At 53.3% G+C, this 17414-nt stretch overlaps 2 protein-coding genes across 2 annotated transcripts; one reads left to right on the top strand and one right to left on the bottom strand.

Moving 5' to 3' along the window:
• The first annotated feature begins 428 nt into the window (after positions 1-428).
• On the top strand, positions 429-13762 carry TMPRSS9 (transmembrane serine protease 9). The gene is given in 19 exon segments (XM_008493560.2): positions 429-552; positions 1363-1490; positions 1898-1965; positions 2319-2497; positions 3527-3569; positions 3798-3901; positions 4406-4577; positions 4788-5062; positions 5209-5345; positions 6493-6802; positions 7536-7707; positions 9025-9296; positions 9849-9985; positions 10434-10788; positions 10876-10992; positions 11568-11739; positions 12038-12303; positions 12786-12922; positions 13358-13762. Coding segments are annotated over 19 exon segments (3330 nt in total). The 3' UTR covers positions 13520-13762.
• Positions 13763-14789: 1027 nt separating this feature from the next.
• Positions 14790-16201, bottom strand: TIMM13 (translocase of inner mitochondrial membrane 13). Its single transcript, XM_030466410.1, has 3 exons — positions 15982-16201; positions 15608-15676; positions 14790-15532 (listed from the first exon to the last, which is right to left on the bottom strand). Exons 1-3 carry the CDS (start codon positions 16105-16107, stop codon positions 15434-15436), a joined length of 294 nt encoding a protein of 97 aa, XP_030322270.1. The 5' UTR covers positions 16108-16201; the 3' UTR covers positions 14790-15433.
• Positions 16202-17414: the final 1213 nt, after the last annotated feature.

The raw sequence follows: 17414 nt of genomic DNA on the forward strand, positions 1-17414 counted from the left end.
GGGTGCTGGCCTGGCTGGACCCTGAAGTACTGCCTGTGGTACTGGGAGACTGGTCCAGCACTTGCCCAGAGCTTGTGTCACCAAAAGCATCTGTGCAAAGCACAGAGCTGGAGGCATCAGGCTTGTTCCTCCTCAGAGCAGAAATGGCTGAGCTTAGGGGTGGGCTCCAAGGAAGAAAGAGAAGGGGAAGCAGGCAGGGAAGGCCGTGGTAGATGTAGCTTCAGGTCCTAGAACCTAAATACATATGTAAACTCTGAGTGCAGCCCGAGGGGACAAAGTGTGTCCCCATCCTTTTACTTCTTGTAATAATGCACTGCTTGGAGCTCCTGGGTTAACCACAGCTGCCATGTCACATTTGATGCCAGTTTTGTCCTTTTCCTCCTCTTCCTTTTGATCACAGAGGCAATCCCTACAGCTGCTCAGAAAGCATGGACCAGATAAAGCCAGTGCTGGGCACCCAGAGAAGGGGCCTGAGGCTCAGCTGCTGGAAGGTGACAATTGCTGCTGCTGTGGTGGGCAGTGTGACAGCCCTGTACCTGGGGATCCTGCTGGGTGAGTCTGCAGCAGGGGATCTTCTTTCAGTTTATCTGCTCCAAAAAAAGAGAAATGGTCTGCAGAGATCACAGTCCTCATAGCAAAAATTCAAAAATTCTCAAAAGCTTTTTGCTGAGGACAAAATGCTGTCAGCCCTCCCCACATCCACACACAAGCTCACGTTCTGAATATCTGACTTTAAATCACTCTATCCTCATTGTTTCATGACATGCAAGCTCTGTTCCTCTCCTCCACCCTCTCCTCCTCCTCCCAAAATTCCTGTCCCTGGACTTTGCTGCCCCATCCATCCACCTCTTGCAGTCCCTTGCTGACCATTCCCACCACCTCCTTCACCTCTGTCCTTTCATTCCCACCACCTCCTTCACCTCTGTCCCTTCTTTCTTGCTCTCTCTGCTGCTCCAGGGCCAGATCCCAGCCTAGTCCCTGCTCTGGACTTGGTTGCCAGATCCCCCCAGCACAGCATCAATTCCTCAGCTGCCTTCATCCTGCAAGGATGGGGCCAATCCGGGTTTCCAAAAGTTCATGAAGTTTTATTTCAAGCTTGACAAAGTTTTCCTGTTCATTTTCCTGTTCAGATCAGCTCAGTGCAAAATTCTCCTCTTCATGTGAGCAGGGGAGCCCAGCCCAGCCCAGGGAACCCCCAGGGCAGTCAGAGGTGATGGAGAGCAGCCAAGGAGCTGAGACATTGGGTGTCTGAAGGACATGAGCCCCATGTTCCAAAGGAGGAAATAGTGAGGAAAGCTGGGTCCAGCCATGGCCCCAGAGCTCCATGTGCCCTCTGACAGGCACCTTCCCCCCTCTCTGCAGGCTGCCATCCCCTGGGAGAAACCATCTTTGAGCACACGGTGGAGCTGCGAGGGATCCCCTTCAACAGCAGCCTGCAGATGGAGAGCTCAGACTACTACAGGGTGCTGACACCTGCCCTGGAGAGGCTGGTGAGTCTGGGGGCTTGGGAAAAACAAGGATGGTTCTGCAGGACCCATCCTCATTCAGCAGAATCTGGATGCCAAGGGCAGGAAGAAAACAGAGATTTCTTAAAGATGAAGGTCCAGGCAGGGCCCCATCAGGGCTTCAGGGGACATTTGTAGGGTGGGAAATGTGTGTTCAGGTCTGTTCCTTGCCAAAGAGAGGTGTTAGGAAGGCCTAAAGAAGGGATGTGCTGCTGACTTGTGCCCTGAGCCAGGGGGGGAAAAAGGTTACACATGAGGTGTGCACAGATGCTCCTGCTGAAGATAAAATAAAATGCTTCAGCTAACTCCAGCTCCCTGCAAAATCCCAGGCACTGTCTGGTCCCATCTCCCTGGGATCTTTTGCCTCTTGACCATTGTTGTTTGCTTTACAGTTTCTGTCCAGTTTCCAAGCCTCCCAGCTGGACTGGAGCTGCACTGGTTGCACCATCCTGGGCTACAGGTGAGCATAAGCAGCTCCCACCAAGGGCTGTGCAGGTGATGGCTTCTGGTGATGAGATCTTGTTCAAAACCAGAGAAACTGCTTTTTCGGCAAGGATGGATTTTCTTCTGGGATCACCCCAGTGCTCTGGCTTCTTTCATTTGGGAAGGCAGTGGGAAATGGCTTTGTTCAACACAAGCTGAATTTTGGGCCAAAGGAAAAAGCATGTGTGACCATTTCACCCCAAAGCACAACTTGGGCTGAAAGAGACTTGTGCCTGAAGTTACTAAAAATGACTTTTGTCTCCCTTGAGTTCCCTGTAGGCAGCCAGCACCCTGTCCCCTCTGCTGATCCATTCATTCCCTGTCTCCCAGCAGGAATGGGAACTCCAGTGTCATCGTCCGCTTCCGCCTCCGCTTCACCCCCCAGGATTCCCACCCCCTGAGCTCTGCCATGGAGGAGGAAGCTCTCAGGCATGGGCTGGCAGCCACCCTGCACCAGGAGGGGCTCTCCCTGGCTGCCTATGGGACCATATCCTCAGCTTCTCTCACCGGTATGGTCCTGACACAGAGAAAGATGCTTGGGTGCTCCAAAGGTCAGAGTAGCAGAACCACCAAGGTGTCTCCGGTGACAAAGCTGCCACGGGGCTTCACCTCTGGATGGCTTCATGAAATGTTAGGAATGGAAGTGCTGCCAGGTACCCAACAAAAAATGCTCTGCCTGGCTCCAGGTGCTGCCAGCATCACAAGACAGCAGCAGGAACATGAGGAGATCCTGGTGACTGCTCAAGAGCCAGGAGACCCCAGGTCACCCTCCAACACTAATGCTGTCTTCCTGCTTTCTGCAGCTTTGGGGTCTGCAGCAAGAACAGAGCCTAAAGCATAAATTGCAACTTCTTTGGCTTTTCTTGTAGTAGCTGGAACCAGGCTAAGGGACAAGAGACCAAGCCTCAGATGTTAATTGCTGAGCATAGCAGCCCTTGAGCAGTCCTCAGAGCTGTAGCAATAATTCTTCTTTAGGAAGAGATTTCCCATATTTTAATTATTCTCTGAAACCACCTGAATAGAAATTCTCCTTTCCTTCAGCTACTGTGGAGTTGCATGTGACCATAGGAGTTTGGGCCCAGCAGATTAAAAAAAAAAAAAACCACCATATGTCTGGAAACCTAAAGGTGTGGGTTCCTCTACAGCTCCCTCTGCACTCCCTGGGTCCTTGGGGGAACTTCACCCAAATGGAGGGTGAAGGATACCCCTTGGCTTTAGGCAACAGCCTTGCATAACTTCAGCCTTGGACCTACCCCTGGAAGGCAGCTCAACTCTTGGGAATTCCCCAAATCACCCCAAAATCCTGCTGGGCCAGGGCTGCTCCTCTGCTGAGCACTGGGTCTGTGGTGGAACAGCTGAGGAGGGGTCCTAGGAAGGGACTGGTCCAGGATCCCACCCCATGGGGCATGGACAGCAATTGCCAGGCAGGAGGAAAAGGTGACACCAAGCCCCAGCCTGTGTGTCCTGGGAGCAGCACAATCCATGGGAGCCCCCAGGGATGCCCTCACTGATCCCCATCCCTGACATCTTCATTGCAGGTCCCGGCGAGGCTTCTCCCTTTAGACCTGGACTGAAATCAGGTAAGAGCCTTGAAGGAAGGACCCTCTGCCCCTTGGCTGCACTCCCCTGGCCTGGCTGCAGAGAAATGAGATGTTTGTACCCCATGCTGGCCACAACGTGGTCATCCAGAACCCTGAACCCCTTCCCCCCCCTCCAAGCTCAACAAAAGCTGCAGCTCTGCTCCATCCTGTGGCACTGCCAGGGAGCAGTGATGGGGACACGATGGTGGCTGCACTTGGGGACCAAAATGAGCTGTCCTGGAGACACATTCATGTGCTGCAGCATCCAGGGTGTATGACAAGAAAACCCTGGATGTCATAGCCAGAAAGATGCCTCTGATGAAAGGGGCTGTGGTGAGTCCCTTGCAGAAAGTCTCCTGGCCCTGGGGACCCATCCTGCAGACCTTCCCATCACAGGGCTGCTGAACACTGCAGAGCCCCAAGGACACAGCAGATGATGTTGGCATCAGGATGAGGGGAACTGAACCTTAGTAAGAGCTTGGTCCCCCCATTACCACATGGCCATGACAAGGCCCTCTTGGAGGGCTGGCATGCTGGACAAGTGCCACATGCAGAGGTGGGAGCAGAGAATGAGGCAGTGGCTGAGCTGTTTCACAAGCTCAGTGGTGGAACTCACCATTCCCAGAATTTCTTGGCTTCAAAAGGGAGGATGCTCTGGTGGGGATGGTGCTTTGCAAAGCTCCCTTTTCCAAGCCTGCAGGGTAAAATCTTCCCTGTGACAGGAGGGAGGAAAGACGTGCACCAAGCTGAGTCAGGTTTTCCCACTTGGCCCTGAGAGGACTTTGCTGGGATGCAGCCATCAGGGTCCTGACCCAGGGGCTCTCTCCTCCCTCCCAGACTGCGGGAGCCGACCCGCCATGCAGACTGCCAGCAGGATCGTCGGAGGCTCGGAGGCATCCAGAGGGGAATTCCCATGGCAAGTCAGCCTGCGGGAGAACAACGAGCACTTCTGTGGTGCTGCCATCCTGACAGAGAGGTGGTTGGTGTCTGCTGCTCACTGCTTCACTGAGTAAGCCCTCCCCACCCCAGTGTCCCCCTCCTCACTTCCAAAATCTTCCCTCTCAAAAGTCCCAGTGTTCCATTTGGGATATTCCCACCTGGTTTCCTTCCCCTGCCAGGTGAAGCCGTGGAGAGCTGCTGTCCCTGGGCAGGATGGGCAGGAGTGGTTCTGGTTCTCAGGTGCCACTTCACAGGGTCCCTGCTCTCTCTCTCTCTGTAGGTTTCAGGACCCAGCCATGTGGGCAGCTTACACGGGCACCACCTCCCTCCGAGGCTCAGACAGTGCCACAGTGAAAATGGGAATCACACGGATCATCCCACACCCCTCCTACAACACGGACACGGCCGACTACGACGTGGCTGTGCTGGAGCTGAAGAGACCCCTGAGCTTCACCCAGTACATCCAACCCGTGTGCCTGCCAGAGCCTGGGCATCACTTCCCCACCAGCCAGAAATGCCTCATCTCAGGCTGGGGTTACCTCAAGGAGGATTTCTGTAAGCAGGGCAGGAGGCAGAGCAGGGGTGGGGAGGTGTGAGCAGTCCCAGAGGCAGGAGGGAAGGTTGGGGTGGGCTGTAGCACGGGCAGCTGGTCCTGTCCAAGTCCCCCTGTGCTGAGCTCCTTAAACCTCTTTCTGGTGTAGTGGTGAAACCTGAGTTCCTGCAGAAAGCAACAGTGGAGCTGCTGGACCAGAACCTGTGCTCCAGCCTCTACAGCCACGCTCTGACTGACAGGATGCTCTGTGCTGGCTACCTGGAGGGCAAAATCGACTCCTGCCAGGTAAGCTTTGCCCAGGGAAGTCAGCACAGCTCCTCACAGGAGTCTTTCCTTCCCCGGGATGCACCGAGCAGGAGGTGAAGAAGCAGGATCTGACACCATGGTCACAGTTCCTCCCCAAGGATTAAGGCCATGCCTCGGGCTCAAGCAAAGATCAGGGACTGCAGAAGACAAAAATGTGGATGCTTCTCTGGTGCTTAGAGCAGGGCACTGCTCTTTAGGGGCTCTTCTGGGTATTTAACTGCTTTTCTCTGCTTCCTGAGCTGTAATCAGGGCTGGCACTACCAATGGACTTGACAGGACCTCAGATCAAAATCCAGATAGCAAAGGGAGGTGGTGGAAACTTAAAACTTAGGCAATAGCTTTTGATGAACAACTTGGTGTTTTCCCGTAGTTAGTCTTTATCCAGCTGGGAATTGCTGGATAATTATCCTGCCTTCCAGGGGGTGTGGGGAGAGGAGGACTGAGTTCCATGGCTGTGCCTGTGGTTTAACAGGGCCCTTCATACCTGCAGCCACCAAAGGAGCAAAATCGCTTTTCCAGTGTTAATGCTTCCTGTTTCTGCATCAAATGCAGCACAAAGACCAGAGAAGGGGTTAATAACAGAAGATTCCAGGTTGGATGGTGAATATGACCCATCCTGTTACCCATTACTCACTTAGAGCCATCCAGCCCCGAGAAGGCACTGCCAGCTTCACAGGCACCACGTCCTACACCAGTGACACTCAGATGTCCCCATCATACCAAAGAAATGACAAGGACACCAAAGGCCAAATCTAGAAAACAACATGAAAAAATTAGCATGGTCTCCCTGGGCTGCATGTTGTGCAGTAACACCCATCACAAGCCTGTCTGGGTGCTGCTTGGCTTAACCTTTGAGAGCAGCAGTTTTACAGATTATTTACACAAGTAGAAATGCTAACCTTACACTGTTTGCAGGATATCTTTGTGCTCTTCTTGCACACCAAGGGCACAAAGCTGCTGGCTGATAGCAGGACAGTGTAGGAGCACCCAAAGGGCAGCACAAGAGATGCTTCCCTCATCATTGGGCCAGAGGAAGGAGGCAGAGAGGGACAGAGCTGTGCTGAGGATGGCCAGGGTGAGCCTGGAGCATCCCCAGGGAGAACTCACCATCTGCCTTCTCTTGTAGGGTGACTCTGGTGGGCCCCTGGTTTGTCAAGAACCATCTGGCAAGTTTTTCCTGGCAGGAATTGTGAGCTGGGGAATTGGATGTGCTGAAGCCAGGAGGCCTGGGGTTTACACACGTGTTACCAAACTCAGAGACTGGATCCTGGATGCTATTTCTGCCTTCCCCACCTCCATGGGCCACGCTGTCCCTCCAGGACACCCCAGTACTAACAGTAACATGGGCAGCTCTGAAGAGCTCAGCACTAGGACAATCCCCACCACAGCCTCAGCCCCAGCTCCCAACAGGACAGAGATGGCAGCAAGACCACAAGGTAGGAGCACATGAGGGGTGGGTGCACCTTGGGAGGAAAAGTGGCTGGTCCAGGTCTAAACATCAGATTCCTTATTCCACTGAGCTGAAATGACCTCTACAACCTGAGTGCTAAGGGCCACCAACTGCCCAGCCTCAGAGTCACTCAGGAGCTGTTTTGTGGGCTCCTTTCTTTATGCCACTAAATGGGTAATTTTCTCTGCTGTCTGTGGAACTGGACTGCTCCAGCCAGCCTAGGACAGGGTACTAAGACCCAGCAGTGCCTTGTTTAGCCTCTTGAACACTCACTTTTTTTTTGCCACCTAAGGATCTTTTAGCAGTCCAAAGCTGACTGCACAGCAGCCATGCATCTTCTCTCTGAAGGGAAGGACTCTGGCAAGTGTCACCAGGATGACCCAGCAGCTCCAAGGAGCCCTCCCAGCAGCTCTGCAGGGAGATAGAGATATAGGGTATTTTTCTAAACTTAATGATTAACTTTTTACCTGGGGTAGGAAGGCTCAGAGGCCCAGAGCTGCTGGTTACTCTGTCTCTGAGAAAGGCCCAGGGTGATGGACATGCCAAAAGCTGCAGAAGAGCAGATGGGGTGAAAGCTTTGCAGAAGGGGCTGCCGGGACCAGACCTTGGGCAGATCCCTCACCCTCCAGCCCTGACCTCTGCCTTGCTCAGACTCAGCAGGCAGAATCTCTCCCCCCTTGCCAAGAGCCCTCACCAACCATGCTTTGCCTTTTGTTTAGAGTGTGGAGAACGACCTGGGTTCTCTAAACCCAGCAAGATTGTGGGAGGAACGGATGCTTCCAGAGGAGAGATCCCCTGGCAGGTCAGCCTGAAGGAAGATTCCAGTCATTTCTGTGGAGCCACAATAATTGGGGACCGCTGGCTCCTGTCTGCAGCTCACTGCTTCAATGGGTAAGAGACCATTCCTGCTCACACCCACTCAGGAGTCACTGGTGGGTTTTTTCTGGGCAAAAACCCAATGTTTTGTACCTGAATTTTTGTTACAGAGGCTCGGAGTAAAAGCAGTGGTGTGGGGAGGCTGGGATGAGGCAGGGAAAGGTCAAAGCAGCCTGGGCAGGGAGCAAGGATAAGACATCTAAGAGGAGTGGAAAAGGAGAGGTGCTCCAAGAGGGTTTATTCAAGAAATTTAACCTTTAAAATTGGGTGTAATGTAAGAAATAGAGACACGCAGTCACTTCAGTCCTGCACAGCACCCAAGCCTGGTTTCATAAACAACCTACACAAAGAAATGAGAAGCTAGAGGATGATGTTTTGTCAAGAATAAAAATTCCTGAAGGCAGAAAAGTGTGGGGAACTCTGAAGAGTGTCAAGACAACCTTATACATGAAATAAGTGGGCAATAAAACAAGTGAAAGGCAGGCAGGTGTGAGGCACAGAGCAAAGCATCAGTGCCATCTGTCTGCAGGTGATGGGTCTCCATCCACCAAGCAGAAAAAGAGATGAGAAATCCTGTGGATATTGCCATGAGAACAGCAGTTCTGTGGGCAGTAGAGGACAAGGGAATGTTAGTGATTACTAGAAAAACCTCCTGAGATGACCAGTGTGTTGCTGGTGATGCAGAGCACACCAACTTCACCAACATTTTTGCAGTGTTAGAACCACATGGTAAAAAAAAAAGGAAAACACCAGGATGAGCTGGGTGTTGAGTAACTTTAACAACAAGCAGGACAAAATAGATGGGACAAGGCTGGGAAGGGAGCATGTGATAGGGACTGTACAATTACCAATGGTATAAAGTGTCCAGGGAATGCCTTCTTACTGCTTTTCTAAGGTATTAGATAAGCCCCCCAGAAGCAGGGGGGAAACTTTCAAAGGGAAGCAGCACTTCATAAATGCCATTAATGTTTAAAATTCACATGGTGTTAAAAAAAAAAAGCCCAAAACAACCAAAACATGAACATATAACTCTGGTAAAATCAAAATAAAACCCCCAAATCCATCAAGACATACTGGATAGAGAGGCCCCATTTGTATGGCAGAACACTCCTGAAATCAGGAATTTCTGGAGGTGAGGATTGCTACTTTTTTACCTTCAGGAGAAATCCAGCACATGCCACTGCTGGAAAAAGATTTGGAGCTGACTTAGCACAGCTTCTGTCTGCTGAATTCTGCATTTCAAGTCATTTAAAGTTGTCTGCAATGTGAGTGTCAGAATTCATGTTGGGTCTCTGGGGGTGAGCGTGGATGTTCAGCAACCTGTATTTCCAGGACAAATCCAGAAGAGATTGAAGCCTATGTGGGAACAACATCACTGAATGGAACAGATGGAAATGCAGTGAAAGTCAATGTAACCAGAGTGATCCAGCATCCCCTCTTCGACCCCATATTCCTGGATTTTGATGTGGCTGTGCTTGAGCTTGCAAGACCCCTTGTCTTCAACAAACACATACAGCCCATCTGCCTCCCCCCTGCTTCACTGATGTTTCCTGTTGGCAAGAAATGTTTAATTTCTGGCTGGGGTAGCCTCGAAGAAGGGAATGGTAAGTAGTTGATTTGCTCTCAAGCATTGCCAGCCTCAGAACCAAAACCTGTGGCACTGCAACCCAGAGCATGGAGGAGAGGGGACAGTACCAGGGACAGTCAGGAACTGATAGAAACACAAGGACAAGTGACAGGAAGGGCACACAGCACACCACCTTAAACCACAAATATTTAGGAGGCACCAGCAAACAAGGAAAAGAAGAGAGCAGCTTGGCAGGAAGGAGCAGGAAGGTGATGGGCTCCCCAAGTTTTTCTTCCATGCTAAGCAAGGGTGGGCATTGCCTCTGGGGGCTCCTGTGGCTCTGGCAGGACAGTGTCAGCCTCAGTGACCATCTTCACCCCCAAAAATGTTCCAAACAATAAGCAGCAGCAAAGGTCCTGTTGTAGGGAGAAGGTCCCAGGGTGGCACATGTGCTACCAAAGCCTTAGTGTCCCTCTAAGAGTTGTCCAGGAGCCAGAAGCTGTCAGGACTATTCCTGAAATCTGTCTTGGGTCAGTCTGAAAGCCATTAGGTCACTAATGCTGTCACTAACCCCATGGTTTTCCTGCAGTCACACAGCCTGAGGTCCTGCAGAAGGCTTCTGTGGGCATCATAGACCAGAAGATCTGCAATTTCCTCTACAACTTCTCCCTCACTGACCAAATGATCTGTGCTGGCTTCCTGGAGGGGCAGATAGACTCATGCCAGGTAAGAGCCTGCATTTTCTCAGCTCCTCTGGGGGTTGTTTCAGGAAGATGGATTAACTCACAGCCTCAGAACATCCTTGGGAAGTATTTCTGAGCTGCTGTGGCCAATCTGTAATCCACATCTGTCCCACACACACACACACACACACAAAAAAACCAAACTAAAACCCCAGCCTTTAGAAAAGTAAATAAAGCTCCATCAAGTTGAGCAGGACTTAGTTCAACATCCTTAATGACAAATACCAAATCCCATTTGTGCCACCAGGGTACCCCTCACTCTGCACACTCACACCTTGCACACACACTGCATGGCAGCAGGCAGCCCTGCAGGGCTTGAAAAGCAGATTTTGAGGCTCCCTAAGTCCTCCCACTGTGGCTGAGGGGTTGCTCCACGTAGCTCTGTCCTGGGCAGATAGGGCTGAGCAGCCATTGCCTTGCTTCTTCCTCAGGGAGATTCAGGTGGTCCCTTGGCCTGTGAGGTGACCCCAGGAGTCTTTTATCTGGCTGGAATCGTGAGCTGGGGAATTGGTTGTGCCCAGGCTACAAAACCTGGTGTGTACTCCAGAGTTACCAAACTCAGAGACTGGATCCTAGAGACCATCTCAGAGCTGCCCAGTCCTGGCACCCCTTCCAGTCCAGCCATCACCACAACCTCCAGTGCAGCCACCCTCACCCAGCAGCCCAGCACCACAGCTCCCAGTCCCACCAACAGAACCACACTGGGAATGAAGATGACCACAACCACGAAAGAAACCTCCACAGCTCTGACAATCCCTGAGTCTGCCAAGCCCACCCAAACACCAGGTAAAACAGATTTCTTGACGTGTTGGTCGCAGACCTTCAGCCCCAGCCCTGAGGGTACTGAGCAGACCGTGGGTTATTGCCTTCCAGTGGTGCCTTGTACCAGTCTCACCTTCAAGTGTTCCAGTAATGTCTGCATTGGAAAAGAAAATCCGGAGTGTGATGGCATCCTTGACTGCAGCAACGGCTTCGATGAGCAGCACTGTGGTGAGCACTGCTCTGCATGGCCCAGACACCCCAGGGAAACCCACCAGGGGCTCTCTTGGGCTCCATCTTACACACTGCTCTGCCAGCCTTGTGGTACTTGGTCTTCCAGAACCAAGATACAGCTGTACGAGGAGGGTCCAAATTTACTGCCTGCAAATGTGGCCTCTTCTGTGACAAACATGAGAACTTAGAAGTTATTTTCCAGCACTCAGTCTGCTAGGACAAGCTGGCAAGACAATTCTTGCCCAACATGGCAGCCCAGGAGATGTCTTTTCATTTCATCTTCTCATCTTCTTGGGCTGCCCATGCCTTGCTGTGTGACAGAGTCCATCCCAATGTCCCCTCCACACACACTTCATCCCTTCCAGGTGTGATCTGTGATAATCAGTGAAAAGTTCCCAAACCATACATCTGCCCAGCTTTGCCTTAGACGGATGAATGGAATTCATCCCATTCCACTGCCCTGTGTCTGAATCCTCAGAAGGCTGCCCCATGGCAGGAGCTGTGGCAGGAGGGCAGACACCCCTTTGACTTAAGACTTACTTAAAGCCACTGTGCCTCTTCTTCTGTCCCAGACTGTGGCTTAACGACAGCTTTGGCCTTCAGCAAGATTGTGGGTGGCAGCACTGCAGCTCGAGGGGAATGGCCCTGGCAAGTCAGTCTGTGGCTGAGGAGGAAGGAGCACAAGTGTGGAGCTGTCCTGGTTGCAGAGCGCTGGCTGCTCTCTGCAGCTCACTGCTTCGATGTGTAAGTCTGGGCTGGGCTCCTGGAGCCAGACCCCCCCTCAGCCCTTCCCCTCCCTCAGAGTCCTCCTCACATCTCCATGGGATGCTGTGCCCAGCTGGAAGCACACATTCCCTGTTTAGAGAGGTGTCTTGCAGGGAAGCGTGGAGAGGAGGGAGTGGAGCAAAGCCTGAGTATGGCCACGGGGTGATGGAGAGAGGGGTCCTGGGGTGGGCACAGTGCATCCCAGCCCCACGAGCAGAGGAAGGGCCCTCCTTGTCAGGCCAGGCTCCTAACAGCCAGGTTTGCTGTCTTTCTGCAGTTACAGTGACCCCAAAATGTGGGTGGCCTTTCTAGGAACACCTTTCCTGAGCGGCATTGATGGCAAAATGGAGAAAATCCTCCGGATCTACAAGCACCCATTTTATAATGTCTACAGCCTGGACTACGATGTGGCACTGCTAGAGCTGAACACACCCCTCAAGTTCAGCAGCACCATCAAGCCTATATGTCTCCCAGACAATTCCCACATCTTCCGTGAAGGAGCCAGATGCTTCATCACAGGCTGGGGTTCCACAACAGAAGGAGGTACAGGCTGAGAGGGCTCCCTCACACCCATGATGGCCAAGCTAAGTGCTACCTACCCCATGAACCCCCCAAAATTCTGTCATTCCCCTTCCACTGCCCCAGACACTCCCCATGCAGGGGATGCCAACCTGGGCAAGGTTTGGTGTCACCACAACCTCCTCCCCAGTCACCATGCTCTGTATTCCTCCATTTGGTGACACCTCCACCCTCCTGCAGCCTTTCTGAGTTTTCCAGAGCCAGTCCGCTCCCCAGCCTTGTAGCAGCTGCTCCAGCAGCACAAGGACCATCCTGACACCATTTCTCTCTGGTCAGCTGAGCTGCCTGACAAACTACACACCCAGGGTCCCTTCCTGTGCTTGCTCTGCCAGGGAGGAACCAGGTCCAAATGAGTTTCCCAGTGCAGGTCTCTCCCTTTGGCAAGAAGGAAGGAAGGGCTGCAGAGCCCCCACTTCTCGTGCTAACAGTGACGTTTGTCTACTCAGGTCTCATGTCCAAACATCTGCAAAAAGCAGCAGTGACCATGATTGGAGACCAGGCCTGCAAAAAGTTCTACCCTGTCCAGATCAGCAGCAGGATGGTGTGTGCTGGCTTCCCTCAGGGCACCGTCGACAGCTGTTCAGTGAGTGTCGGAGCAGCAAATGCCCCAGCTGGGACACAGCAAACTCCAGCCAAGCCCCCAGGCTGTATTTTCTCCCAGCTCAGCTGCCTGTCCATCCATCTCCACTGCCTGTCATCACTATCAAAGACCATCCTGCACACACCTCATCCCTGACAGCTCAGGGAACCGTGCAGGGAGGCAATGCCAAGCCACAGGGATACCATGGAGTCCTTTCCATGCTGCTGAACGTGCTCTCCGGTGTTCTAGGACATCAGCCTCAGGCTGTGCATGCAAGGAGATGGCTGAGTACTCCTTCAGCTCGGGAGCAGCCTCCTGGGGAGACAGGGAACAGGACAGCAAAATGCTCCTGTGTCCCAGAGAGAAAGAACACCTGGCAGCTGGGTGGGCTGGGCTGCCCTTTTGGCTTGCTCCAAGTCTCTTTTTCTCTCTTTGCAGGGTGATGCAGGTGGGCCCCTGGCTTGTAAAGAACCCTCAGGGAAGTGGTTTCTAGCAGGAATCACAAGCTGGGGCTATGGCTGTGCCAGGCCATACTTCCCTGGTGTCTACACCAAAGTCACAGCTGTCCAGGGCTGGATTGCACAGAACCTCAAGCTCTGAAGCTGCATTTTGCCACTCAGGGAAAGCAACAGAAGGAGAGGAGTCATTGCCAGAGGATGCACTTACCCCTCAGCTACTGAACATTTGTTTTTTTGATGTTGCAAAGGGGTGAAGATGGCTGCAGGTTTTAACCAAATGTTGTGTGACCCACTGCAGCTGTGACACCAGGGCATGTGATAACTGCTTTGCATAGAAAGGTAAAACTCTAGACATTTTCTACAAATAAATGAGGCCTGTCCTATCTTTAAGACCTGGCCAAACATCCTATGCATTAAAAGGTGGCCTTTCTAGTTTGAGGGGGCACAGCCACACAGCCCACTTTCCCACAGCTTTAGCTAGGTGGGAAAAATTAAAAGTGTTGAGATAGTGGCCCAAGGATGCTTCAGTGGGAAGTCCCACTGTCCAACATAAGGCACACACACACCTTTGTTCACAAAAATATACCAAAACCAAAAACCTGCTGCAGAGCTCCTGGCAAGTCTTGGGCAGACCTGGAAATCATCTCATAGGTTTGAGGACCAGAACTGAGCAGCAGGTAGCACCCCAAACCTCTTCCTAGGTTTTGGCACTTAACCTCTGCATGTTGGCACAGCGGGAGTTTTACTCCTTCCAAACCCAGGTAGCAGTGAGATCCAGCATTTTCCCTACTAGAGTGCTAGCAAGGTGACAGACCTGGCTTCCAGACAGGGCTCAGCTTGAAATGGGTTCAGATCTGTGGCTGGAGCACTCGTGGCATGGTCCCATCAGTGAAACAGTACCACAAAATTCATACAGCTATCAAGAAAAGCAAACATGACTGGAAAGCACTTTATTTTTAAGTAGGCAATCTACCCAGTCTGGATGGGAAACTCCAAATTTATTTAGTCCACATATCCAGTTATCTCCTAATTTTCTCTTGTGTGAAAACACTTTAGTCTCTTCACAGAAGCCACCACATTGGGAGATTAAATGAAATCAAGTTTCCCAAACCCCTTTGAATGCTCTAGCAGCTCTGAGAAGACATAATCCTTCCAGTCTGTTTCTCTGCCCCAGCAAACACATCTGAAAAATCTCACTACATGGGCATGAGTGCTTTTAATCTCCAAAACTCTCCTCTCCCAGCTGCACACCACATGAACAGACCTTTCTGAGGAAGCCAACAATACAGAGCTCAGCCCCAAACCAAGTGCTGTGTTGCCTAAGTCCTCCTCCTCCCCCCAAAAAAATGATGCCTGGAAGGTAGGCTCCAAGGTGGAATATCTGTGCCAGAGACAAACCAGAAGTTACAGAATACCACAGCCACACAAAACATTACATTTTATTCTATAAAGAAATCAACCTAAGTACTTCCCAACTCTTTTCATCCCCAACTGTGCTTATACAGCTGTTTTCAAGGCTGTGCTTCAAAACTGCTCAAAGCACACCTGCTCCCCAACACACTGCTTGACCCTACAAGCCCAAAAGTGATTCCCACATATAGAGACGCAAGGGAAGAAAGAGCCAAGTGTGGCACATGGAGCATTTTATGGCAGCTTTTCCACTGATGAAAAGGGACTGTGTAACTACCTGATGGCTGGCTCCATGCTTGTTTCCTGGGCAAGGGGACTGTTGCTAGCTTGCCCTCCCTTTTCCGCAGAGGGCTCCTTACCTCTCACAGCTCTTTCAGCAGGGATTTACCCCTGCCTTGGCCACTGGGACCACTGGGAAGTGCATAATGCAAACCAAGCAACTCACGGTAGCTCTGAGATGGAAAATTCACTTGCTCCTGGGGCTGGTGCCAATAAAAGCCAATGGATGCAAAAGGTTCAGCGAGGGTTTATTGCTCTGCCATGGCAGGGGCTGGAAAGGCAGCAGGATTTGGCCCCCAGCCCCCCGGACTGGCCACTTGTCCCTCGCCCACATGGTCCCTTCCCTGGTCCAGGACCTGGGGGCTCTTCACATGTTTGCCCTCTCCCGCTGCAGCCTCGAGTTGTAGGCTCGTGAAACCGTGTTCCAGGAGTCCATGTACCGGTCCATACACATGGCGATGCATTTCTGCGGGACACACAGCCCTCAGCGGTCGCCCCGGGGGTGCCCCGCGGGTCCCCGCTTCTCCCCGACCGCGCTCACCTGCTCCGAGTTGTCCAGGGAACCGCCGGGCTTCCCGATGCACTTCCGAAAGCATTTGTCCGTCATGCGCTGCGGAGAAAGGAGGGAAAAAGCCCTGAAGAGCCGGGAGGGTCCGGGACGGATCGGGAAGGACCGGGTGGGGGAGCGGGAAGGACCGGGAAGGACCGGGAGGGGCCGGGGAGCCACCGGGCCCCGCCGGGAGCTCCGACCGCTGCCCTGTCCCCCTCCCCGCACTCCTCCCGCAGGGCACGGCCCCCCCGAGCCGCCGAGGACAGTGCCCCCCCAGCCCGGAACCGGGACCGGGACTAGGACAGAACGGGACCGAGTCGGGGACCAAGAGAGCCTCCGCCCGCCCCCTCGCCGCCCCTCCTGACCTGCAAGAGCTCCTGTGCGTTGGCCACGGCGATCTGCACCTTCACCTGCTCCATGATGAGCCCCGGGTCCAGCTTCCCCCCACCGCCACTCCCGGAGCCGAAGTCGGAACCGAAGCCGCTCTCCATGCCGCAAAGTCACCTCGGGCCGTGGCCCCCACGTTACCGGCGAAATGGCGGCTGTCGGGGACTACAACTCCCGGCGTGCACCGGGGGGGTCTCCGGGGCCGCTCCCAGAGCGCCCCGCGCAGCGCTGCCTCCCCCAGGCGGGCAGCGGGGTCGGGGCTGCGGGATTGAGGGGAGCGGGGACGCCCGTGGTAGCGCGGGCACAGGGAGAGGCGAAGGCTTCATGGCTGGTGTGGGGATGAGGGTTGATGGCAGCTGCGACTGCGGTGGAGGCGGCCCTGGGAATGCAGCGCGTCCCGCGGCTGGAAAGGCGGCTGCGGGGCTGGGCATGGCGGGAATGGGCGGAGCGGGGCTGCAGGGTCAGAGAGGGAGCTGGGATTAACAGGAAACTGAACAGGAGCCAGAAGTGTGACCAGGTGGCCAAGGAGGCCAAGGGCATCCTGGCTTGGACCAGGAACAGCGTGGCCAGCAGGTCCAGGGAAGGGATTCTGCCCCTGTGCTCAGCTCTGGTGAGGCCACAGCTTGAGTCCTGTGTCCAGTTCTGGGCCCCTCAGCTCAGGAAGGAGATTGAGGTGCTGGAGCAGGTCCAGAGAAGAGCAAGGAGGCTGTGAAGGGATCCAGCAGAATTCCTGTGAGGAAGGGCTGAGGGAGCTGGGGGTGTTGAGGCTGGAGAAGAGGAGGCTCAGGGGAGACCTCATCACTCTCTGCAACTCCCTGAAAGGAGGTTGGAGCCAGGGGGGGTCAAGGTCTGCTGTATCAGTCAGACAAGAGGGCAGAGGCTGAAGCTCTGCCAGGGGAGGGTTAGGAAAATTATTAGGAAATACTAGGAAAAAATTCTTTGCAGAGAGAGTGATCAAGCATTGGAATGGGCTGCCCAGGGAGGGGGTGGATTCTCCATCCCTGGAGGGTTTTAAGAAGAGCCTGGATGTGGCACTGAGTGCCATGGGCTGGGAACCACGGGGCGAGTGGATCAAGGGTTGGACTTGATGATCCCAGAGCTCCTTTCCAGCCCAGATGATTCTGTGGGTCTCCCCAAACACCAGGAGGGGCCATGGGCCAGGCCAGGCCTGTGACATTCCCCAGGCTGAACCAGGAATACATCTGTAGACACAGCTCCACTCAATATGGCCGTGGGGAAGGGCTTAAACCCATTTTGCCACTAAGAGAAATGCTGCACAACCACACCCCGACATGAAATCATAGGATCAGAAGGGTAGGGGGTGAAAGGGACTTGGAGATCACGGAGTCCAACCCCCCCCCAAAGCAGGGTGGGGCAGGGTGGCCTGGGGGAGGTGACAGAGAAACATGGC

Source organism: Calypte anna, chromosome 28, assembly GCF_003957555.1.
Source record: "Calypte anna isolate BGI_N300 chromosome 28, bCalAnn1_v1.p, whole genome shotgun sequence".
NCBI lineage: Eukaryota > Metazoa > Chordata > Aves > Apodiformes > Trochilidae > Calypte > Calypte anna.